This window comes from Ogataea parapolymorpha, chromosome V (assembly GCF_000187245.1).
Source record: "Ogataea parapolymorpha DL-1 chromosome V, whole genome shotgun sequence".
Lineage (NCBI taxonomy): Eukaryota > Fungi > Ascomycota > Pichiomycetes > Pichiales > Pichiaceae > Ogataea > Ogataea parapolymorpha.
In genome coordinates this window covers 813,963-835,570 of record NC_027862.1, presented here as the reverse complement: position 1 = coordinate 835,570, position 21,608 = coordinate 813,963, and the positions used below count along the sequence as shown (strand labels likewise).

Here is a 21,608-nt window from a genome sequence, read left to right as displayed (position 1 = left end):
GCCTTATTTCGAATGCTACCTACAAATTCAACCACCCCCCGAGCCCGCGTTCAAGCCGTTGTTTCTTCCACATGAGTAGCTCCTGCTTCTCCAGCAGCTCCTCGCTCTTTTCGCCGCTCTGCAGACTGCCTTCCACGAAGTAGAGCTCGTCCTTGTAATTCTCCAGCAATTCCTGCGGGTCCGCCAGTTTCCGCTCGATCTCGGCCAGACCTGTTTTGACACTCCATATCTGCGATAGTTTTGCCGTTCCTAACTTGTATGTATATGGTGCCTTTAGCTCCGGCTCCTTGTCGAGGTGTTCTTCCAATTTGCGCTTCCTCTCGTTCGAAAGCGCTTTCAGATCCTCCAGATTCTCGTGGTTGAACTGCTTAAGTTTCAAGGCCCGCCATCTGATCTCCGTGTTGTCGACAACATGTTTCAAAATGCGGTGAAATGCAGGGAAGTAGCTCGCGTAGTGTCGCTCTATTTCCGTGAGCACCTCGACTAACTGGCTCTTGACGCTATCGTTGGCCAGCATCGCGTCAAACTCCGGCTTGCGAAACTTCTTATACTTGGCGTTGATGTCGCCAAGCACCTTCGTCCACTTGGCGTCCGTGAGGTCGTAGATGAACGAGACCATCACGTAAATCTGAAATATCACCGCCCAGCGACGGCTAGGCTGTTTGAGTTGGACACCAAACTCATCAGCGTTCAGCAGCCAGTCGCACTCGTACTCCTTTGCCGCAAAGCTGTCGACCAGCTGGCTGTATTCCTCCGCTGTCAGGTCGTGGGTGCTTCCAATCTTTGGAGCAGGCTCTTGTGCGTCCATTTCCTTGATAGTCTTGATGATTTTCTTGCAATTGTCTATTAGCGGCAGGCCTGTCTTGGAATATCTGTTTCCCCTGTATGCATTGAGCTCTTCCACCAGTCTCTTGAAGTCTGTCGTGAAATATAGCGCCAGAACCATGTACTCCTGGAAGGCGTCGTTTGTGCGGCGGCCTGGGTTTCTGTTGGCGTTAGACGGCCACTTGCGGGACTTGGAGAACTCGAGGTATGTTTTATTAAAGTCGTTCAGCTTCCAGTCGCTGGTCAGCAGCAATTTGTCGTTGATATCAAAGGCATTAGTGATAAAAACCATCAGCTGAGCAGCAAATACATCGTGCGACTCCAGTTGTCCAAGCAGTCGAGGGAGCAGAACGTTGCCGATCTGCAACAGCGTTGAGCCTGGCTTGGCTTTTCCAACTAGCGTATTGTGAAGAGTCAGTCTGAGCCGTCTGTCGACGGACCTGTGCGAGAAAAAAACCGGACCAAACGTATCCACAACAAAATCTGTAGGACTCAGTATCATGATAGAGTTCAGGGTCTGCATGGGTACAGGATTGAGGCCAGAGTATTTCACAAAGGATAGGTAGATTGAGGAATCCAAAAGAAGAAGCATCTGTGCTAAATACAGCTCTGGGTCTTTGGAACCTTCCTGCTCTGATCCCTCAAGTTTCAAATGACATTTGGTGAAGATCCCGTTGAATAGTAAGATTTTGTCCACTATAAGAGTGTCTATGTTTAGCGTGCTGAACGAGGCATCCACTGCGGCAGTAAACTCAGGATTCTCGTAGTACAAGCTCTCTCTTATGTCCTTAGAATCGAGCCTGCCAGCAAATGCCAAAATGGCTTCTTCTAGGCCACTTGCGTACTGCTCAACAAGGGCGTCCATACAATAAATTACAAAATAAAAACTGCGTCGACCGACGCCAAAATATACATCTACTTTTCATTTCGTCAATCTTACCTATGCTAAAAACCACAGCAAAATTATGCATGTGACCATGACACCGGCGATAATTAGCGAATCGCGCTTTCTGCGGGTGTTGATCTTGGAAAGCAGCACTTTCAGCCCCGGCATCGTGCTTAGTGACCGCTGAAGCCGGTTGCCAACACTGCTCAAAACATTGCGCTGTCTGAGGATCTCGTCTCTAGTCTCGAACACCTGGCTCAGTAGGGTATCCATGGCACTGTGTTGCTGGTTCAGCCGCAGACGCTCATTCAACATGTATCCATCCTCGCCGTCCGAAACACCAGAACTGTCCACACGTCTCTGGTGGTCCTCTATGTCTGTGCGAACGAAAGAAAGTAAATTTATTTTATCACGTTCCTGTTTGATTGTAGACTTAATTCGATTGAAATCGATCGTATACTGGTTGAGGTTCTCCCTGTGACGCGCCAATTGCTGCATCTTTGATGCGGAAATGGTGTTGTTGAGCGATTGCGAGTCCACTACCCGATTAAGCTCCTTGACCAACGCCGAGAGATTAGTGAATGTGTCGTTGATTTTGCGCTCGAGCTGTTCCTCGTCAGCACTTGGTTCGGGCCCCGGTGCGGATGCAAACGAGCTATAGCTTGCCAAAAGACCAGCCAACTGGTTTTCCACGCCAACAATCTGCGTTCGTGTTTGGTTGAAAGAAGATGCCATGCTTGGGCGAGTTATAAAAATCAGCAATAATTTATTTATCTCGGCCAATCATATCAGCACCGACGAATAGAAATTCCACCAAAATTCGAGCGAATCTGGACCCTGCAAGCCAACATCCTCCAGTAACTGAGCACTCTGACACGGATGCAGCTGGTAGAACGGCTTTCCCAGCACAGGATGGTCCACTATCGTGATCACAGGGTCCACGCGTCGATCGACTCTTAGTGAACCCTCGCGGGTGAGGAGCTTCTCTATCAGGGTCTGATCGAAAACGAGACTGCGAGTCTCGATGTCGTCCAAAATTTGCAGCTGCCACATGCGGAACGTCAGCAAGGGTGCCGCGTATGTCTGGTGGAAAAAAACAACGATCTCGAGCTGTATGTTGTCTCGGCACGCCAGAGCAAAGATCACCGTCTGCTGTTAGCATGGCTATCGGGGTCCGCCTTTTGAACTTCCTTATAACGTACCTTGCCGTCTACTCGTTCAGTGCGAACATTGGTGCACTTATGGCGGATGTAGTGCGCCAATTGCGCAACGTTGTTCTCGAATACGTTCTCTTTCATATAAATATTTAATTTAAATATTTCAGTCAAATGCTAATTGTTTCTTAATCTCCGCGATCGCCTTACCCGGATTCAGGCCCTTAGGACAGGTACGCGCACAGTTCATGATGGTGTGGCATCTGTACAGGGACATAGAATTTTGCAACATCTCTTTTCTGCTCTTGGTGGCCTCGTCTCTAGAATCCACGAGCCATCTGTAGGCTTGCATCAGCACGGCAGGTCCGAGATATTCTTGCTGGTTCCACCAGTAGGAAGGACACGAGGTACTGCAGCAAGCACACAAAATACACTCGTACAATCCGTCCAACTTCTTTCTGTCCTCCTCGCTTTGCAGGTTTTCCTTGCCATCGGCTGGCTTGTTTTTGGTCTGCAGGTATGGCTGAATCGACTTGTACTGTTTGTAAAAGTGCGTGAGGTCCGGCACCAAGTCTCTCACGATGTACATGTGTGGAAGTGGATATATTTTAGTCTCCTTGGAGGTGTCTTGGTCGATTTTGCACAGACAGGCCAGGGTGTTCTGACCGCCAATGTTCATGGCACACGAGCCGCAAATTCCTTCTCTGCAGCTTCTTCTGAAAGTGAGCGTGGCATCCTGCTCGTTCTTGATTTTGATGATGGCGTCCAACACCATCGGACCACACTGGTTCAGATCAATCTTGTACTCTTGCATGTATGGCTTCTTGTCCGGAGTGTCTGGGGACCATCTGTAGATCTTGAACGTTTTGAGTCTTTGGGCAGTAGCCTGGGTGGCCATGCCACGGGAACGAATTATCGATTTGAACATGACGAAGAAACAACTGGGGAGATGGTCACTTTTATTCTTATTTATTACAAAAAACTATTTGTTGATTGGCTGTGAATTTCTGCGTTCGCGCGACCGGAAGCGATTGCGGAGGGTCTCGACGGAAAAAAACCTGGCTGATCCGAAGACTTCGCACCCTTACACGGGCAGCAATTTAATTCCCTCCGAAATATTTTATCCCCGCGAATTTTTGTTCCCGAGCAGTTTTACCGAGGGATGCCGAAACATCCTTCTTCCGAATCGTAAATCGTAACGCGTTAGTGATCTCTATATACATGACTCATATACACTCCACTAAATTTCTCCGTAGGCTCATCAAATTGTGCGCAGCCTCGATCTTCGCTCTGTCAGCATGCTCAACGTGCTGCACACGAACGTGGTCCGCCTCCTCATCGGTATCGTATTCAGACTCGCTTTCGCTCGAGCAGCTTGAGAGGGAGGGCACATCGTCTTCTTCATCGGAATCCACGCATTCTGTTGTTATCGTCACTGTCGATCCATTCAGCTCATGGTTCATGTATAGTGAGCTGTCCTCGTCGTCGCTCACTTCGTAGTAGTCGTAGTCTTCATCAGAGTCACTATCGCTGTCGCTATAATAATCGTCGTCGTCTTGTTGAGGATTCGTGAGCTTGGGCTTCACAGGCTCCACCAATTGCACGCGCCTCTCACTGGTAATGTTGTCGAAGGACACCCTACGTCCTTTGCTTTCTTCTGCAGCGTTCAGCTTATCGATCAGGTTGTCTAGGAGGTTTGCCTGGCACACGAGTCTATGAAGGTTGATGTCGTTCTTAACGGCTTCTTTGGTGAGCTTGGCTTTCACTTTGGAAGCCAGATAATATGTGTCTGCCTTGCTTGCGTAGTCGAGTGGATAGCTTTGAGTCATGGTGACGACCACGATGGGGATGCTGCGTTTTTTATACTTGCGACTTAGTAATTTAATACCGGCTTAATCCCGTCTGCTTGCGCTATATTCGGGATCGGAGCTAAAAAAATTTATAAGCACGCGCTAACCGAGCCGAGAGGAAATTACTAGACGGGTTTCGGACGGCTCGGGTTCTAGTCTCAACAAGGGTGCCTACCTCGCGTCATTTAGCCTTGCACGTTTCTGTTATATAAGCCGGGACTTGAGGAGGCCGAGTGAGCTATCTTACGTATCACAAAGTTGTGTCTCTTAACTCCGGTGACAATTTGTCACCATAACCACCATGTTGCTTGCTTACATATTGCTCCGCGCATCTAGAAAAAAATAAATTACTAATGCCTAACTCCGTGTCACATTGTCTCACCAGGCAGCCGCGTCCCACTTTTTTAGCTCCTCCGCTTGATTCAAAACGTCTTTCTGACACTTCTTCCGCATGTAGAAGATTGGACAGTCCTTGTTGGAACACAAAACTTCCTGGTGTAGCGAGCCCTGGCAACGCTGACACTCGGTCCAAAGCCGACTGAACTTGGTCTCCAGGTTGTTCATTTTAGCCAGCTCGCGTCCGTACAACTCTCCCGCCATACCCTGACAGTTTCGGCACAGAGCTTCGCCCGCAGGAATAGGCGACTTACAGTTTTTGCATGTGTTGCTCTTTCGGGCAAATTTCATCAACCCTCCCGTCTTTGCCGCGCTCACGGCAACCGTCCGCGTGTGGGAGCCGTGAAGCAGTTCTTTGGTGCGACGCTCGCCCAAAATCGGCTCGAAAATCCGCGTCAGTGGATTCGCCAGCTGGTTCTCCAAGTAATACTTGGTGTCGATCGGCAGCGAGTTTTCTAGCACGTACAACGGATCCTCGCTCTTCTCGTAATTCTTATCTCCGGCCGTCTTGATGATGACATAAGCAACACGGTCGCCGAGCGTAGGGGCCGAACCAGCGTCTCTCTTGCGCATCCGCTCCGCAAGTTCCACGTGCGGCTGTTTGGCGGCGTAGTCTTGACGTGACAAAGCCTTACTGATAACCAGTTGTGACAGGTCGACGCGGTTCTGGAGCAGGTCCGCGATCGTTTTCTTGACAAACTGCTCTGCAGCTTCCACGTTTCGCTCCTCCAGAATCAACTCCAGGACCCGCGTGATAACGTTCTGAACCAATCGGCAGTTGTCCCGACGCACCGTTTCGATACCCTTGGTGTCCATCTTATCGAACTTGCGCGGGTTGGTCCAGAACAGCCCCGCATATCGTTTTTTATTAATGAGCAGGTAAGGGAAGTACACCTTCTCGAACTCAAGTTTGATAGGGTGCTTGAACTTGGTCGAGACGTAGGCCGCCGCCTCTTCGCCGAGCCGCATGCACGTTTCCATGTCGCTGTGGCCGAACTTGACCATCACGGAGTCGGTATCACCATAGATGACCTGGGCGTCATACTCGTACCCGTTTTCGATGCTGTAGTGGCGCTGGACCTCGGCCTTGGTCTGCTCGATCATGACACGGCCGAACGCCGTCACAGACGACGAAATGGCCAAACAGGGCAGTTTTCCGATTGTCGCGCCCGTAAACCCGTACACCGAGTTGGCCGAGATTTTCAGTGCAAGCTGCCGTCCGTTCAACACCTGTTTCTTGAACGGGTCTGTCTCCTTTTTCAGATCCTGCTTTGCTTTCTTCCGTGCTGCAAGCAGTTCCTGCAAAATCGTTGGCAAAATGCCCTTCCGCAGATGCGGGTGCACGAACATGTCGCCGTTCGGCGTGACTATGTAATCCTCGTCCTGCTTCAAGCCCAGCCGTTCAACTGTCTGCTTGTTTAGCAGCGTCGTGTAGCACAGGTTGTGCGCCATCATGATCGATGGGTACAGCGAGGCAAAGTCGAGCGTTGCGATCGGCACGTCGTAGTAGCCACGCACAGGCTCGATCACGGTGGCTCCCTCGTACTCCTCGTTCACGCCCTCCGACTTGATGTTCGGGATCACAATGTCCAGGTCCAGACACTTGCGGAACAGCTGCGAGATGACCTTAATCTGCTGGCCACGCGAGAGCAGGAAACTGAACGGCACGCCGGTCACCCTGGCCATCTCTGTGTAGTTGACCAGACACATGAGTTTTTCGGCTAGTCGCAACGGCAAGTACGCGTCTTTCAGACAGTACACTGCCAGCCGCCTTCTGGTCTCCTGGTTGCCGTTCTGGAGATCTGTGATGATCGAGTGCTGCACATCCTCTTTCTGTTCGTTAAGAAAATGTGCCGACACCGCGTTCAGCGTGTACGAGCGCAGCTTGTACTCGCGCTGGATGAATTGGAGCAGGTCCAGCTGCATGCGGCCCTCAATATTGACCACCTTGTTTTCGCGGCTGCCGTACGCGCGCGAGCTGAAAAATGTGTCCTTGATCTCCTGCTTGCTATTCTTCAGACGCGAGAAGTACGGGAAGTCGTGGACGCCGAGCGCCCGAGCCCTGTTGATCAGGTACGGGAAGTCAAAGTTGGCAATGTTGTACCCGATGATCACGTCCGGATCCACCTTGACGATGAACTCCTTCCATTTGAGCAGCATCTCCTCCTCAGACTCGTACGAAAACGTCTCTGACCCGACGATCGGCGCACACGACTTGACAGTGAACACATTGCGCACAAACGGCACCGGGTCACCCGCCTTAGCCACCACGTTCGCGATCTGGATCACCGGGTCGTGTTCCGCCTCGGGGAAAATGCCCTTGCGGCCCGCACACTCAATGTCAAATGACAAAATCCGCAATGGAGCCATGTTCAGGTATTTGCCCTCCGAAGCGTGCGACACAAGGTCCTTGTAGTGGATGGTAAACTCCAGCTGGCACGTTGAAACAACCTTCTCTGGCGGCACTGGCGTGTAAGTTCCCGCTGGCGCCCGCAGCCAGCCCATACCTGTGATACGACAATCCACCATCATCCGCAGCAGAAACTGGATATTGTCAAACGTCATCGATCCAGTAGGCGGAAACAGGCCTTTGTACTCAATCTCACCGCGTTCAAATGCCGAGCGCACCTTGCCGATGTGCTTAATGCCGTCCACCACCACTTTAAGAAACGGCAGCTTTGTGTTATTATTGTAGCCCCAGATGCTCTCCTTAAGCGCAATCTCCAGCCCTTGTACACCCTGGTAGTTTGTGCGCAGATACTTGTGGAAGTCGCCCAGATCGTCCTGCGTCAGGCCCTTTGGCACTGGCACGTAAAAATAGTGTCGAAACCCTACAACGTTGCACAGCACCGAGTACCCTTCCTCAGTGACCCCAAAAAACCGCACTGCGGCCTCATCATTGATCAGCGTCTCCTCAGCATCCAGCTGCTGGAAGTCCACGTCGTACGTGGCCGGATCGTACCCCACCACCGCGGGACGATCCCATCTTTGCCTGTCGCTCTGGACGCTGGCCTCCGACTCCTTCTTGGACATTGACACGAGCTCTTTCTCAAAAGTGCTTGCCTCGTTCTCAAACTGTCCGCCCGTCAGCTTGTTATGGAGCTTCTGGCGGTCGAACTTGCCGTGTACAGGCAAATGGTACCCGTGGGGGGTGATCGACTGGTTTGCCGTCGGCAGCGAGTGCGCCGTGGCCGTGCCCACACCGTCGTCGACAGAAATGTCCAGGTGCTGGCGTTTGTTCGGCCCCTCCAAACGCGCGTCACCTGCGTGTTTCGACGTAGTTGCACTCATGATTTGAAATACAATGATTCTAAAACGCGTCTCTAAAAAAAAATTAGGGAATAATTCTGAAATAATTAGAGGTCGTGCAGGCCCCAGCTTTCTTATCCAAAGGCAAAATACCTGTTCTTGTACATGAACACAAACTTCACTGGATCGACCAGAAAGCGCCAGGTCAACCTCGGCAACAGGAGCCTCTTCGCAAAGAACAAACAGTCGTTTTTGCAGACCACCCAGCTCGAGCGCCAGCGCCGCGAGAGGGCCCGCATAGAGGCACGGGCCGCAACCACGATCCAGTCGTATGCACGCACGTATCTCGACCTCCAGCACGCACGACGTAAATTGGGAACCAATTGGGATGGTACCAGTGTGGCAGAGTTCAACTTCTTCTGGCCCGAGCTCGCTGGCACCCGCGATCACACCTATCTCGATAGACTCGAGCACATTGTCCAGACCCAACAGCTGTCACCCTCCACGGCCTGCAAAACCGTTCGCACGCTGATCGAGACGATTCCCCGGTCGCCAGACACTGAATTCGCAAAAAAGTCCCTTCAAGTGGTCCTAAGTCTCGCCCAGAAGTACCCTGTGTCCGTCGACTGGAACCCGCTAGTGAAATATTTACTTACCGTGTACACCGAGGACCCGCTATTTTTGGCAACCGTCTTTGAGCTGTCGAGCTACGCCAGCGAGGGAATCTTGCGGTTTCTCACCGCCCCACAACCGGAGTTTGTGGGCTTCGCGTTGTCGCACAACTACGCTCTTTTGCGGAAGTCTATCGAACTGCAATTTGAGTGGATCTGCGCTCACAGACCGCTGTTTGAAAATCTCACAGATACAGAGAAATTCGACTACCTGGTGAACGTGGTCACTATTTTATCGCATAGCGCCATCGCCATTACCAAGCTGTCAATCGAGGCGTTCTCCATCATCATAGGCGGAATCTCGGCCAAACTGCAGTTTGAGGACGAACCGAGCGGCCATGCAATTTTTGTTTCGCCCGAGGCACGCAAACAGATTGAAAAACTATACGCCTCAGACTTCACCAAGTCGGTGATTAGACAGTGCGAGGTCCTGCAGGTCGAAACAGACCTGTTTGTCTCGTTCTTCTTTGCATTGCTCCATCTGGTGTCCACCAAAGGCAACGTAAACCAGCTTTTAAAAAACGAGCTGCTGGTGAACCTGATTGTGGCATCGTCCTCCATGGACTTTATGAATCAGTTTTTCAGAAACCTCAGCAATGAACACTTATTTCCTCAAGTTTTTGTTCTGGCCGAGGAGAGAGCACATTTTGCCAACGATAGCGAGTTTAGACAAACCTTGTTGGACCCACAGAAAGAAAATTGGTGGAAAACACTGTTTCTCTTAGAAGAGCTTTACAGCTACTTGCTCTGCGTGTCCAATGATGCCGATTTGTTCAACCAGGGAAGACTCGACGAGGAAAACTATCTCTATTTTGTGAAATTCCTTCGCTCTTTTTCTCTTTTCTATGTGCTGGGACGACGTATTGTGCAATATGAGGATCTTTCAGTATCGGAGGCCAGAATACTTGCATTCTTCAAAAACATCGGTGTCACAACACTGAAACTCCTAAAGCAGATTTATCTCCGCGATCTTCGGATGAACCTCACGGACGAAGATTTTTGGCTGCTCAGAGACCCCGAGTTTTCGATGCGTAACGTTTCCAAGCTTGTTCCATTGCTCGAGATGGACGACGACGACGAAGAAGCCGGAGAGGAGGACGGAGAACTCTCCCTTCCGACAGGCGTTCTGCAAGCCTCAAATACGCAGCTACAGGACAATCTACTGATTCTCATATACCTCCCGTTCATGATACCTTTTGACACTCGAGCGGAGCTGTTCCGACAGCTGATTGAAAAAGACAAGTCTCAGATCACAGGAATATTCAGCCCAAAGATACAAGGTGTTGTATCGCGGGAAAACGTTCTTTTTGACGCCTTTGAGCAGTTTGGAGAGCTGCGTGGCCAACAGTTTAAACTGCCTTTATCCGTGGAGTTTATCAACCAGTTTGGAGAAAAAGAGGCTGGCATTGACGGGGGAGGACTCACAAAAGAGTTGCTCACCAGTATTGTGGATAGCGCATTTTATGTTTCGAACTCAAATGCAGACAAGAACGGCGGGATGAGGTTCTTCAACGCGACTTCCAACTTCCAGCTATACCCCAACCCTGACTACTTTTTGAAGTTGAAGCTACAACAGCAGAATCCTTCCTATGACTTTAGCTCCGAGGAAAAGACATTCCATCTACAAATGCTCAGGTTTCTAGGCATGGTTATCGGTAAGTGTCTCTACGAGAACGTGTTGACAGATATTCAGTTTGCACCGTTTTTCCTTAGTCGGTGGACCAACACGCCCTCGTTTCAACAGAGAATTTCATTTGATGATCTAAAAATATACGATAGCGAGCTGCATGAAAACCTCTCCAAGCTGCTGAAACTAACAGAGCACGAGATTGACGACTTGGACCTAAACTTCACCATCAGCGAGAAGTTGCAGGATTCCTCAGAGGTTGTCACTATTGACCTGCTTCCTGGCGGACGAAAGATGAAGGTGAATCAACAGAACAAGCTGCAATACGTTTACTGCGTAGCCAAGTTCAAGATGGACCAGTCGATTGCAATCCAGTCGAAATACTTTATAGAAGGATTGTCTCAGATCATTAAGCCCAAATGGCTCTCGTTCTTCAACGCGTACGAGCTAGCCAAGCTAATTTCTGGCGGAGAGAAAGAGATTGATATTGAGGATTTGCGGCGCAATACCGCACTGGGTGGTTACACGATGCATGACCAGACCATCGTGTACCTGTTTGAGCTCCTTGAAGAGTTTGACAACGACCTGCGGTCCAAATTCCTCAAATTTGTCACCTCCAGCTCGCGCGAACCACTGCTGGGCTTCAAAGAGCTCAATCCGAAATTTGGAATCCGCAACTCGGGAACAGACACTTCAAGACTACCCACGGCGTCCACGTGCGTGAACCTGCTCAAACTGCCCGACTACAGGAACAAAAAGCTACTGAAGGAAAAGCTGCTGTATTCGATCAACTCGCACGCAGGTTTCGATCTTTCCTAGATTAGGCATTGTAGCATAAATAAAACAATACAACCTATGTCATAGCCGCGTCAATTTCCTCTTCTGAGAGCTCTCTGATCTTCTGTTCGCCCTGCGCAGCCTCGGAACCGTTCTTGTGGTGAATGTCAGTCTTGACAAAGCCGTTTTTCAGGTGCTTGGCAAAATTCGACCCGCGAGCGTTCTGGTTCTTCGAAATCTCCTTGAGCTGGTTCATGTTGTGAATACATTTGGAGATTGTCTGAAGCAGAAGCGATGGCTTTAGAGGCTTCGATAAATACTCGTCCATCTGTGCCTTCAAACAGCGCTCACGGTCTCCCAGCATAGCGTGAGCAGTCAGTGCCACAATTGGCGTGCGGAACGCCATCGAGTCAACGTACTTCTTCTTCTCCCACTCTCTGATCTTGGCTGTTGCTTCGAAACCTCCCATGATCGGCATCTGGACATCCATCAGAATAACGTCGTAATGGTTCTTCTTCACGGCCTCCACAGCCTCTTGACCGTTCTCGACAACCTCGACGCTGTGGCCGTGGTTTTCCAAGATCTTGACTGCGAGTTTCTGGTTCACGAGATTGTCCTCTGCCAGCAAAATCTTGTACGAGGTGGAGCCGTCGCTATTAGAAGGAGCCGCACGGCTTTCCAGTGCAGGTTTGAGGATTGATGCCAGGTCGGTGACTGAACATGGCGTGTTTCCATATGAGCTGATACCGAGGTCCAGACACAGTCTCATGTTCAGCGCTGGAATCGATGGATGCAGAAGAACCAGAGGAACGTACTTGATTTCAGGTAGCAGCCGCAATCTTCTGCCTGTGTCTATAGAGTCGATGATGATCGTGTCGTAGGAGACCGGGTCGTCGATCTTCACCTCGTCAACATCGTGCACCACGACCGGCTCAAGATTGAGCAATTTGATGTTCTCCTTGATCTCCTCGATGGCCTGCTCGTCGTGTTCGCAAGCAACAAACAAAACCTGATGGTTTCTGAACGGATACAGGATTTCCAGTTGTCTTGACAGATCCACCTTGGCCGGCGAAACAAGAATGGTGAAGTAGAAATTGGAGCCTTCTCCGTAATTTGACGTGACCCAGATCTCACCGCCCATCAAATGGATGAGCTGTTTGGAAATGGAGAGTCCTAAACCAGTACCACCAAACTTACGTGTGGTGGAGCCGTCTGCCTGACAGAACGTATCGAAAATCACACCCAGCTTGTCCTTCTCAATGCCGATACCGGTGTCGCTCACGCAGAACTCCAGCAGCAGCTTGTCCGTGTTGTTTATCACGCGCGACGTCTTCTTGACGCTGACGGTCACCTTGCCGCGACTCGTGAATTTAATGGCATTACCAGTCAGGTTCAAAATCACCTGTCTCAGTCTGAACGAGTCTCCAACAAGATTATCCGGGAATGAGTTGTCCACCTTGTAGATCAGGTCGAGCTGCTTTTCTATCGCCTTGACGGCCAGCGTCTTGAGCGCGCCGAAAACAGTGCCTCTGAGCGAGAAGTCGATCTCCTCGATCGTCATTCTATTGGCCTCGATCTTCGAAATGTCCAAAATGTCGTCAATGATCGTCAGCAGCGAGTTAGCCAGATTATGCACGATCGAGAGCATTTCGCGCTGGTATTGCGTCAGCTGCGTCTCGAGAGTCAGCTGCGTCATACCGATGATACCGTTCATCGGCGTACGAATCTCGTGCGACGTGTTGGCCAAGAACTCCGACTTAGCACGGTTCGCAAGCTCAGCCGCCTCTCTGGCAGCTGTGTTTCTCTGAATAGACTCCCTCAGGTTCAGCACCATCTGGTTGATCTTGGTCTTCAAAGCGTCCATCTCTCCCGACGCCTCCACAGTAATGAAACGCGTGAAGTCGCCGTCCGTGGCTGCGGCTGTGATCTGCGCAAATGCTCTCACCTGGGTCGTCAAATTGGCAGCCATGATGTTCACGTTCGTGGTGATCTCCTTCCACAGCCCGTCCACATCGTTCACTTCGGCCTGGACACCGAGCTTACCGTCGATTCCCACATCCTTGGCAACACGGGTCACTTCCTTGGCGAAAACCTGCAACGAGTCCACCATCTTGTTAATCGTACTTTTCAGCTGCAGAATTTCTCCTTGGGCCTCGACTTTAATCTTCTGCGACAGATCTCCGTGAGCAACGGCCGTAGTGACCGTCGCAATCGATCTCACCTGGTTCGTCAAATTATTGGCCATCACATTGACCTTCTCGGTGACCTCCTTCCACGCTCCGTCGACGTCTGTCACGTTGGCCTGGCCTCCCAGAATACCTTTTGTTCCGACCTCAGTGGCGAGCGTTCTAACTTCCTCGACGAAAGTCCGCAACCGGTCCACCATCTTGTTGATCGTGATCTTGAGCTCCAATATTTCACCCTTACAGTCTGCCGTCACCTTGGTCGAAAGATCACCCTTGGCGACGGCAGTCGTCACGTTCGCGATGTTTCTGACCTGTGTGGTCAAATTAAGAGCCATGGCGTTCACGTTGTCAGTCAGCTCCAACCAGATACCAGAAACATTTTCGATCCGGGCCTGTCCTCCCAGACGGCCCTCCACACCTGTCTCTCTGGCGACTCGTGTGACCTCGAAGGCAAATTTACGCAGCTGGTCCACCATCTTGTTCACTGTGTTTTGCAGCTGCAAAATCTCTCCTTGGGCATAAACGTTGGTTTTGCGCGATAAGTCTCCAGCAGCGACAGCAGACGTCACCTCCGATATTTCTCTGACCTGATTCGTAAGGTTCAGCGCCATCGCGTTTACGTTGTCGATCAGAGAACGCCAGACGCCGCTCGCCTGGATCTCGTGGGTTTTCACCTGGCCACCCAGTTTTCCGTTAGCCACTTCGGTGGCCAAGTTTGTCACTTCATGCGCGAACGTTTGCAGCTGGTCCATCATGGTGTTGATGGTAATCTTGACCTTCAGAATCTCTGGATCACTCTCCAGCTCGTGGATCTGGACTTTCTTCGACAGATCGCCCCTAGCCACAGAGTTGAGGACCGTGCCTAACTCGCCTAGGGCGGTTTGGAATGCTTCGTTTTTGGTCTTGAGGCGGCAGTTTTCCTCCTGCTGTTTCGTCACGTGCGCGAGCAGATCTTCGCGCAGCTGTGGCCCATATTGTCCAAACAGCACTGGATCCGACAATATGGTTATAATGTCGGGCATCAAATAGGTGTGTTGAGAGTCTTGTTTTCAATATAAATTTAAAACTTTAATCGTTGCCATTGCGCCGCTGAGCTAATCAAATATAGATGGCAGTATCCAAAAATAAAATATTGTATCACCACAATGAATTTCGAGGAAACACAGCTCTATGGTGGTGCCATCACCACGCAAATCCCGGCCGGATTGATTGACGCATCGACATTGAGACAGATCCCCGATACACAGGAGGTGTTTGTGGCAGGGCCAGACACCCAGCTCGGCCCAGAGGACGCCATCATCTTTGATCTCTTGGAGTCGGTCGGCGTCGCTGACGATGCCGCCGCCGAGTACCATTTCCAGGAATTGGCCAAGCTCAATGGCGCTGAGAACGCCAAAATATTGGAAGCGGCGAAAATCCAGTGTCCGAATTTTGCCCAGGACCCTGCCTACGTCTTGGTTGGCTCGCAGGAGGCAAAGAAATGGGGGAGGGACCAAACGGAATTGGTAGTTTTACTCGGACTTATCCGGCTCCAGAAGGTGCAGACCGACCTGCTGATTACGTATAACCTCCCGGGTAGCGATTTCGGCCCCCGGATTCCTGCCGCAAAGCAAGTGATTCAGCATGCCCTGGAGTCACTCCGGGTGCAAGACTGGTCACTATTTGGCTGAGGTGCGAGGTGTGTGGGTCTGCCTGGAGCCGTCATTTTTTTTTTCCGTTAGACCTTCTCCGATGCCCCGCGAAAAAATCTGGGGAGACGGTAGCTGACAATATAAAGGGTTTGGCAATTTCACCATGTTGCAGCGTACCTATCCAAGATGAGTGCTTCTGCGAATTCCAACAAAAGGCCAAAGAACACTGCTATTGATCTCATTGCTGGAGGAACGGCGGGCCTGTTCGAGGCTCTGTGTTGTCATCCTCTCGATACCATCAAAGTGCGTATGCAGCTGTTTAAGAAAAGCATTGGACTAAAGTCCGCAAAGCCCCCGGGTCTTATCAAGACAGGTGTAAACATTGTCCAAAATGAGGGCTTTTTCGCTCTCTACAGAGGCCTGGGAGCCGTTTGCATAGGTATTGTGCCGAAAATGGCCATCCGTTTCTCGTCCTACGAGTTCTATAAGTCGCTCTTTATCAACAAGGAAACTGGCCAGGTTGCCACGTCCTCCAACTTTATCAGTGGTGTGATGGCAGGTGTCACCGAGGCCGTGCTTGTCGTCAACCCTATGGAGGTGGTCAAGATCAGACTTCAGGCTCAGCACAATTCTCTTAAGGACCCTCTGCAGGTGCCTAAGTATCGTTCTGCGCCACAGGCTGCCCTGATGATTGTCCGCGAGGAAGGTCTGAAAACACTCTACCGAGGTGTGTCTCTGACTGCCGCTCGGCAGGCTATCAACCAGGGTGCCAACTTTACCACCTACTCGTTCCTCAAATCGTTTTTGCAGGACTACCAAAACGCCGAGGTCTTGCCCTCCTACCAAACAGCCGTGATAGGATTCACCTCTGGAGCCATTGGACCTCTCTGCAACAATCCTCTCGACACGATCAAAACGAGAATGCAAAAGGAAACAGGACACTCGAACGAGTCCAATTTCGCCCGCGGTGTGCGTATCGGAGCCAACCTGTTCAAGGAGAGCGGTGTGAAGGCATTCTACAAAGGTATCCTTCCGAGAGTCATGCGTGTTGCCTCAGGACAATGTGTTGTTTTCCCCGTCTACGAGTTCTTTAAAGGCTTTTTATACGACGTGAGCGGCGTCTCGGGCAAACAGAAACTGGAGGATTAGATGTGTACAATACATGTGTAATACCTAAAATCGTCATGAGCAGAGGATTGTAGCTGATTTTAAATATTTGCATTTTTAAGTACCGCAATTCAAATGGTGAGCTTGAGAGTAATTAAATCTAAGTTTCCAGTATGCGCCAATCAGCGCAAGCCTACTATTTACTAACTATAACTCCGATCTTGATGTATTAATACTGTATGCTTAGTCAAACAAACCGAAGCCCATGTCGTCATCCTCTTCCTCCTCAGCCTCTTCCTCCTTCTCCTCAGCAGCAGCGGCCTCGGTACCAGCAGCAGCGGCGCCGGCAGCAGCAGGAGCAGCAGCAGGAGCGGCAGCAGCCATAGCGAAAAGCTTTTCCTTCAAGTTTTGTCCCTCGAGAGCCTTGGCGAACACTTCAGTCCAGATGTTGTCAACGGAAGCACCAGCAGCAGTGATCAAAGATTGCAAGTTGGCAGAAGAGATCTCCAACTCAGCATCAGCCAAGATGAGAGCAGCGTAAGAAACCAAAGCGTCAGACATAGTTGTAGTTGGTTAAAATGGAGGTTTTAATTTTTTTTGTCGATGAAAAAAACTGTGACTGTGAAAAAATCATGGTCGTCGCGTCTATCGACGCGCGCACGCCTCAACATTATTCTCTATATACAGGGGGGGCCCATCATGGAAAGCTCAAACGAAGCTCTGCAGCTTTTCGAGCCAGTCAATGTACATGTTGTTTTCCTTCCAGGTAGCATAGGCAACCAAAAGCTCACCAAGCTCCTCGTCCACTCCTCTCTCTCTCAGCAGGTCATAGAACATGTCTTGCATTTCTAGAGAAAGATTTTCAAACAATGGTCCGCTGTAAAGGAGGTCCTTCTGGTCCACGCTGTTGCTAGAGTAGTCAAGAGCTAGGTCGATGCTGTCAAAGGTTCTGACTCCATTAATGATGAAGTGGTACTCATCTGGGCTCAGATCCAGATCGAACTGCAAAGCCTTACCGTTCTTCTCCAAAACAACAGAAAGATCCGCAGTCTCGGTCATTCCCGCGGAGAACACCTCGCTCTGCTCCTCCTCGCTGCCGATTTCCTCGTTGATCTGCTTATTAGCGTGGGTAGCAAACGTGATTTTCTGGATGTCAAACAGAACATGAACCTTCTCATCGTTCCACTCCTTAATCATGTGAGAGAAAGCATGCTCGTTTGGCTCAATCGCTTTGATGTTTTCGTTTTTCATGTAGGCCACAAAGCTTGGGTCCAGATCGAAAGCGTCATTCTTCTCGTAGTCCAGCTCCTGTTGGACAAGGGTCTTTGCATCTGGTGCGTTCAATCTAGACACGCTGGTGGAGAATTGAGCCATTCTTGGCACCAAAACCAAAGGCTTTGCAGCGCTTCTGGTAAAAGAGAACTTGGAAACAGCAGGAACAACTTTGAGTGCTTGACGGAACATCATGGTTTGAAGAATTAAATTTTTTTTTTTTGCCATTATATATTATCTATACGTAAACTTCAGAATTCTGCCAATTTCCAACGGGCCCATGTAATATGCTATTCAATATTGTAGCGACTCTCTCAAATACTCTTGGACAAAGATCGCACTGCGCTTGAATCGTCTTTCGGAGTATTTGTCGAAGATCGCCTTGTGGTTGTTTTTGTAGTCGATGCAATTGTCAATGAGCACATCGGCCAATGGCCTCAATTGTGCTTCCGAGTAACCACTGTAGAAAACGTGTTCCTCGGTCCACTTGCCGTGGTGCAACATCTTGCGGGCAAGATAGTGGGCTCCTGCCGCTAGCCAGCTGGGAGGGGAGGCCACAAATCTTGGATCCATGATGGTAATCTCTAGAAAATATTTGGCCAGAGTTCTGGTCTCACTGTCGTAGTCGTCAGCCTTGGAAGTACGTCTAAGGAACGACATGGGGCCCGGGTAGCCCATCTCAAACTTGAGCTCGTTGATCATAAACCTCTCTGCCTTAAGCAGCTCCTCGATGGTATAATCGTTCGAGACCATGTATGCCATCTGTTGCACAGAAGGGCAGTTGATCTCCTCGTATTTTGCAGCAATGAATAAAGCAATGGCTCCGCATAGTTGGAACCGCGAAAGCGAAATGGCCCGCTTCGAAAGAAACCGGTCGATCAGATTAACAGCGAGAAACAATGTTTCCGGTAGCAAGTTGAAACGAGCGTGCACTTGGACGATCCAATTCATCAGGGTGGCTCGGTTCTCCCACGTGATCTCTGACTGGATATCGGGCACGTAGTGAGAATATGGAGCGTACTTTATCTCGAGATCGCGCATGTAGTTGAAAATTTCAGGGCCATATTCAGCCACCATGGACACGTCCCATGTGTCTTCGTCTCTCGGATCCGGATCTTCACGGAAAAACTTCCTCACCACAGCCGTGAGCTCGGCCTCAATGCTAGCATCCCATCTGGGTGACATCGGCTCAACTTTCTCCTCCAACACCTGGAACCCTTCGTCTTCTTCGTCTTCAGCATCTGTTGAATTCTGCTGGTGTTGCTTCACCTCCTCGTCTTCTAGAACCATGTCATCCTCTGTTTCGTCATCGTATTCGTCGACCGTAGAGACCCCGTCTGTTTTGATCAGCTCTGTCTTTAGCTGAGCTTCTTTGGTTGAAAGAGAACGCACCTGTTTGTTCACCTCACTGCTGGACACAACCCTAAGTGCCCTTCGAGGGCCGGTAGAACTTCTTTTGGACTTGACCATATTCTCATTTTCGTTTGATCCCAGTGAGCGAACCACTTGCAGCCCCATTTTGAATGGTATAACGAATGACTGTAGCTAAAATATAATAAGGGCTGATTAAATTTGCGATGTATCAAATGAATGTATATGTGGGAGAATGTAATTAAGCAAGTTTATAGCGAGTGAAATATCTACTGCACGAGCAGTCAGAAAGGGCAGAAATGCAGTGGCCTTGGATACAGACCTCAAAAACAGATGGCTAAATTCTTGAAAAATTGGTATGTTTACATTATCTAGGGGGCTGTCAGAAACAAAACGGGTCACCAGGAATGTAAACAAATACCACGGTTTTATTTAACCTGAAACGAGGTGGGGGCATTAAGGGCTGCACCTCGAAGTATGTTCGTAGTGTGTCCGGAGGTGAGGTTGGCAAGGCCTTGGTCCTGCAACTCCATCCTTTGGCTATGAACCACGCAAAAATAGAAAACGCGTAAATCCACTATTAATAAAAAAAATTTAACGAACGACCTCGGTGAGGATCGAACTCACGATCTTGCGATTAACAGTCGCATGCCTTAAACCAGCTTGGCCACGAAGTCTTATTCGGCATCTTTTTTATCGTGCTCTGCTATACCCCACCAAACAGCCTCCCCGGTATTTTCTAGCCAATATAATTTTCGTGAACTGAAAACTTTCCAGCACGAACAAAATGGTCCTGGATTCTGTGCCTTTTTCGTATCAGCTAGACGATATAAACAGCACGATCGCGTTGGCGGCCAAGTACCAGTCTGAACAGGCTAGACTGGGCTTTCAGAAGCACAAGATACAGAGAAACAAGCCGACCCAGCAGATGATCAACTACGCTCAGTCCCAGGGGTTCAACAGGCCAAGACACGCTCCACAAGGTTTCCAGTCTTCGTTCGAGAAAATGAATCCGCTTGTGGGGTCTTCGACGACCCCATCGCCGGTTTCAGGTTCTAACTCTGATTTGTTGTTCATGTCGCTGGCTGATCAGCAACTTCCGCAGCTCGGTCCTGTGGCCCCTCCGCTCGCTCATTCGAGTACCGTTTCCTCTATTTCGTCGGGCAAGGATCAAGTCTCGTCACCGATGAGGGCAGGGTCGACCGGTTCCACGATATCGTCGGGGTCTGCTAATTCTCCGTGGAACACCTCGTTGCTGGATATAAACACAAAAACTAGCATTCCTTTCAGTTCAACATGGTCACAGGTTTGGTAAGGTACGGTAGAAGGATGGTTTAGGATGTACGGATAAGAAGTAATGGAATTGTACAATTAGAAAAAATACTAGGCATTCAGCTGCCACGCCGGTATGCCTCTTTTAGGTTCTTTCTGTTCGTCCCCCGCCACGCTCGACGTCGTGGAGCTTCCTCCGTTGCTGGTAGAAAGCTGCCAAGCTGGGATCGAGCGCTCGAGATCTTTTTCGTTAGCTGTGCGCTGCTCGTACTGCGCAATACTGTCAGAGTTTACGTCTTTATCTTTTTCTCTGGACAACACGTCTCTGAGCGACGGAATGGACGTGGTAGGCGGGATATTCAGATTGATTTTGGCTTTTGCTTCCGCACCAGGCGACTGCCTGGACGTCGACTCACTCGGAGGCGTGCTCAGCTGCGGAGCCGCAGCGATGCCAGAGGTCTTGATGTCGAACTTGATGTCCTGCAGCTGCTTCTCCATGGCCGACAGCTCTGCGTTGAGTGTGGCTTTTTGACTGTCGAGTGTTTTAAGTAGCGTGGTCTTGATGTTTTCGATCTCGAGCTTGAGGTACTTGAGCGTCTCCTCGTTGTTGAGGTTCTTTTCGTTGGTTTTGTTGATGATTTCGTCGACTTCCTGCAGCGTTTCGTCGATCTTTTTGGACTTTGCCTCCTGCTTTTGGTAGAACTCTTTCTGGTCCGCCTCAAACTTCTCCAGTAGGCTTTCGACACGCTGAAACTCGTGGTCAATCGCAGCCTTGTCCTGCTCCAGTTGTGTCTTTGATGGAGGCAAAATTTTAGGAACAACGTACCGTTTCACAATCTGGTACACCCCATACGAAATTCCTGCCGTTGCTGTTGCCATGATAAAGTAGTCCTTCCAGTCACGCTCAGGCAGTGGAGGTGCGCTAGGGTAATAATCGGGCACTGGTGGGCGAGGCGGCACAACGGGCTGCTGTGATGGCGGTGCTTGAACTGTGCCTGTGCGAGCCTTTTGTAACGCCTCCTCGATTTCCTGCTGGGTAAGCCCTTTAGATTCTAGAAATTCGACCTTTTTGGCGAGCGGCGAGTCCGCAATACTCTGGTCCAAAAGAAACTCAACTGCGCTGGATACCAGCTCTGCACGGCTGGTCGTTGCTGGCTGTTGGGACATGGTGAGGAAGAAAAAGAGACAACAAAGTGGGGGTCGGCAAAAATTCCTGATTTGCACTCGCAGGAATAAAAATACTAAAAGCCGATCGACGGGTCGGGCAACAGAGGTGGGCTGTGAGCTGCACTAGAAAACCGGGCGTCGGCTGTTAACGGCGCCTTCCATGTACT

General features: G+C 50.1%; 15 protein-coding genes and 1 non-coding gene across 16 annotated transcripts; 4 read left to right on the top strand and 12 right to left on the bottom strand.

Moving 5' to 3' along the window:
* Nucleotides 1-19: 19 nt before the first annotated feature.
* HPODL_04236 (uncharacterized protein) lies at nucleotides 20-1,690 on the bottom strand (the record flags this gene model as incomplete). Its single annotated transcript, XM_014079026.1, has 1 exon — nucleotides 20-1,690. The coding sequence occupies one exon, from the start codon at nucleotides 1,688-1,690 to the stop codon at nucleotides 20-22; it is 1,671 nt and encodes a 556-aa protein (XP_013934501.1).
* A 75-nt stretch (nucleotides 1,691-1,765) lies between these two features.
* Nucleotides 1,766-2,446, bottom strand: HPODL_04235 (uncharacterized protein; the record flags this gene model as incomplete). The annotated part of the gene is made up of 1 exon (XM_014079025.1): nucleotides 1,766-2,446. One exon carries the CDS (start codon nucleotides 2,444-2,446, stop codon nucleotides 1,766-1,768), a length of 681 nt encoding a protein of 226 aa, XP_013934500.1.
* A 48-nt stretch (nucleotides 2,447-2,494) lies between these two features.
* HPODL_05255 (Ubiquitin-like-conjugating enzyme ATG10) lies at nucleotides 2,495-3,009 on the bottom strand (the record flags this gene model as incomplete). The annotated part of the gene is made up of 2 exons (XM_014079024.1): nucleotides 2,495-2,860; nucleotides 2,914-3,009. The coding sequence occupies 2 exons, from the start codon at nucleotides 3,007-3,009 to the stop codon at nucleotides 2,495-2,497; spliced, it is 462 nt and encodes a 153-aa protein (XP_013934499.1).
* A 22-nt stretch (nucleotides 3,010-3,031) lies between these two features.
* Nucleotides 3,032-3,793, bottom strand: HPODL_04234 (Succinate dehydrogenase [ubiquinone] iron-sulfur subunit, mitochondrial; the record flags this gene model as incomplete). Its single annotated transcript, XM_014079023.1, has 1 exon — nucleotides 3,032-3,793. The coding sequence occupies one exon, from the start codon at nucleotides 3,791-3,793 to the stop codon at nucleotides 3,032-3,034; it is 762 nt and encodes a 253-aa protein (XP_013934498.1).
* A 298-nt stretch (nucleotides 3,794-4,091) lies between these two features.
* HPODL_04233 (uncharacterized protein) lies at nucleotides 4,092-4,694 on the bottom strand (the record flags this gene model as incomplete). The annotated part of the gene is made up of 1 exon (XM_014079022.1): nucleotides 4,092-4,694. One exon carries the CDS (start codon nucleotides 4,692-4,694, stop codon nucleotides 4,092-4,094), a length of 603 nt encoding a protein of 200 aa, XP_013934497.1.
* Nucleotides 4,695-5,093: 399 nt separating this feature from the next.
* On the bottom strand, nucleotides 5,094-8,402 carry HPODL_04232 (DNA polymerase delta catalytic subunit; the record flags this gene model as incomplete). Its single annotated transcript, XM_014079021.1, has 1 exon — nucleotides 5,094-8,402. The coding sequence occupies one exon, from the start codon at nucleotides 8,400-8,402 to the stop codon at nucleotides 5,094-5,096; it is 3,309 nt and encodes a 1,102-aa protein (XP_013934496.1).
* A 123-nt stretch (nucleotides 8,403-8,525) lies between these two features.
* Nucleotides 8,526-11,477, top strand: HPODL_04231 (ubiquitin-protein ligase E3 C; the record flags this gene model as incomplete). The annotated part of the gene is made up of 1 exon (XM_014079020.1): nucleotides 8,526-11,477. The coding sequence occupies one exon, from the start codon at nucleotides 8,526-8,528 to the stop codon at nucleotides 11,475-11,477; it is 2,952 nt and encodes a 983-aa protein (XP_013934495.1).
* Nucleotides 11,478-11,511: 34 nt separating this feature from the next.
* HPODL_04230 (Histidine kinase osmosensor that regulates a MAP kinase cascade) lies at nucleotides 11,512-14,643 on the bottom strand (the record flags this gene model as incomplete). The annotated part of the gene is made up of 1 exon (XM_014079019.1): nucleotides 11,512-14,643. The coding sequence occupies one exon, from the start codon at nucleotides 14,641-14,643 to the stop codon at nucleotides 11,512-11,514; it is 3,132 nt and encodes a 1,043-aa protein (XP_013934494.1).
* Nucleotides 14,644-14,766: 123 nt separating this feature from the next.
* HPODL_05254 (uncharacterized protein) lies at nucleotides 14,767-15,291 on the top strand (the record flags this gene model as incomplete). Its single annotated transcript, XM_014079018.1, has 1 exon — nucleotides 14,767-15,291. The coding sequence occupies one exon, from the start codon at nucleotides 14,767-14,769 to the stop codon at nucleotides 15,289-15,291; it is 525 nt and encodes a 174-aa protein (XP_013934493.1).
* A 147-nt stretch (nucleotides 15,292-15,438) lies between these two features.
* On the top strand, nucleotides 15,439-16,401 carry HPODL_04229 (Succinate/fumarate mitochondrial transporter; the record flags this gene model as incomplete). Its single annotated transcript, XM_014079017.1, has 1 exon — nucleotides 15,439-16,401. The coding sequence occupies one exon, from the start codon at nucleotides 15,439-15,441 to the stop codon at nucleotides 16,399-16,401; it is 963 nt and encodes a 320-aa protein (XP_013934492.1).
* Nucleotides 16,402-16,602: 201 nt separating this feature from the next.
* HPODL_04228 (large subunit ribosomal protein LP1) lies at nucleotides 16,603-16,920 on the bottom strand (the record flags this gene model as incomplete). The annotated part of the gene is made up of 1 exon (XM_014079016.1): nucleotides 16,603-16,920. One exon carries the CDS (start codon nucleotides 16,918-16,920, stop codon nucleotides 16,603-16,605), a length of 318 nt encoding a protein of 105 aa, XP_013934491.1.
* A 147-nt stretch (nucleotides 16,921-17,067) lies between these two features.
* HPODL_04227 (Mitochondrial acidic protein MAM33) lies at nucleotides 17,068-17,826 on the bottom strand (the record flags this gene model as incomplete). The annotated part of the gene is made up of 1 exon (XM_014079015.1): nucleotides 17,068-17,826. The coding sequence occupies one exon, from the start codon at nucleotides 17,824-17,826 to the stop codon at nucleotides 17,068-17,070; it is 759 nt and encodes a 252-aa protein (XP_013934490.1).
* Nucleotides 17,827-17,925: 99 nt separating this feature from the next.
* On the bottom strand, nucleotides 17,926-19,149 carry HPODL_04226 (G2/mitotic-specific cyclin-4; the record flags this gene model as incomplete). The annotated part of the gene is made up of 1 exon (XM_014079014.1): nucleotides 17,926-19,149. The coding sequence occupies one exon, from the start codon at nucleotides 19,147-19,149 to the stop codon at nucleotides 17,926-17,928; it is 1,224 nt and encodes a 407-aa protein (XP_013934489.1).
* A 455-nt stretch (nucleotides 19,150-19,604) lies between these two features.
* HPODL_05433 lies at nucleotides 19,605-19,679 on the bottom strand. The gene has a single exon. It is a non-coding gene; the product is annotated as a tRNA-Asn (tRNA).
* Nucleotides 19,680-19,789: 110 nt separating this feature from the next.
* HPODL_04225 (uncharacterized protein) lies at nucleotides 19,790-20,317 on the top strand (the record flags this gene model as incomplete). Its single annotated transcript, XM_014079013.1, has 1 exon — nucleotides 19,790-20,317. One exon carries the CDS (start codon nucleotides 19,790-19,792, stop codon nucleotides 20,315-20,317), a length of 528 nt encoding a protein of 175 aa, XP_013934488.1.
* A 68-nt stretch (nucleotides 20,318-20,385) lies between these two features.
* On the bottom strand, nucleotides 20,386-21,441 carry HPODL_04224 (Peroxisomal membrane protein PEX14; the record flags this gene model as incomplete). The annotated part of the gene is made up of 1 exon (XM_014079012.1): nucleotides 20,386-21,441. The coding sequence occupies one exon, from the start codon at nucleotides 21,439-21,441 to the stop codon at nucleotides 20,386-20,388; it is 1,056 nt and encodes a 351-aa protein (XP_013934487.1).
* Nucleotides 21,442-21,608: the final 167 nt, after the last annotated feature.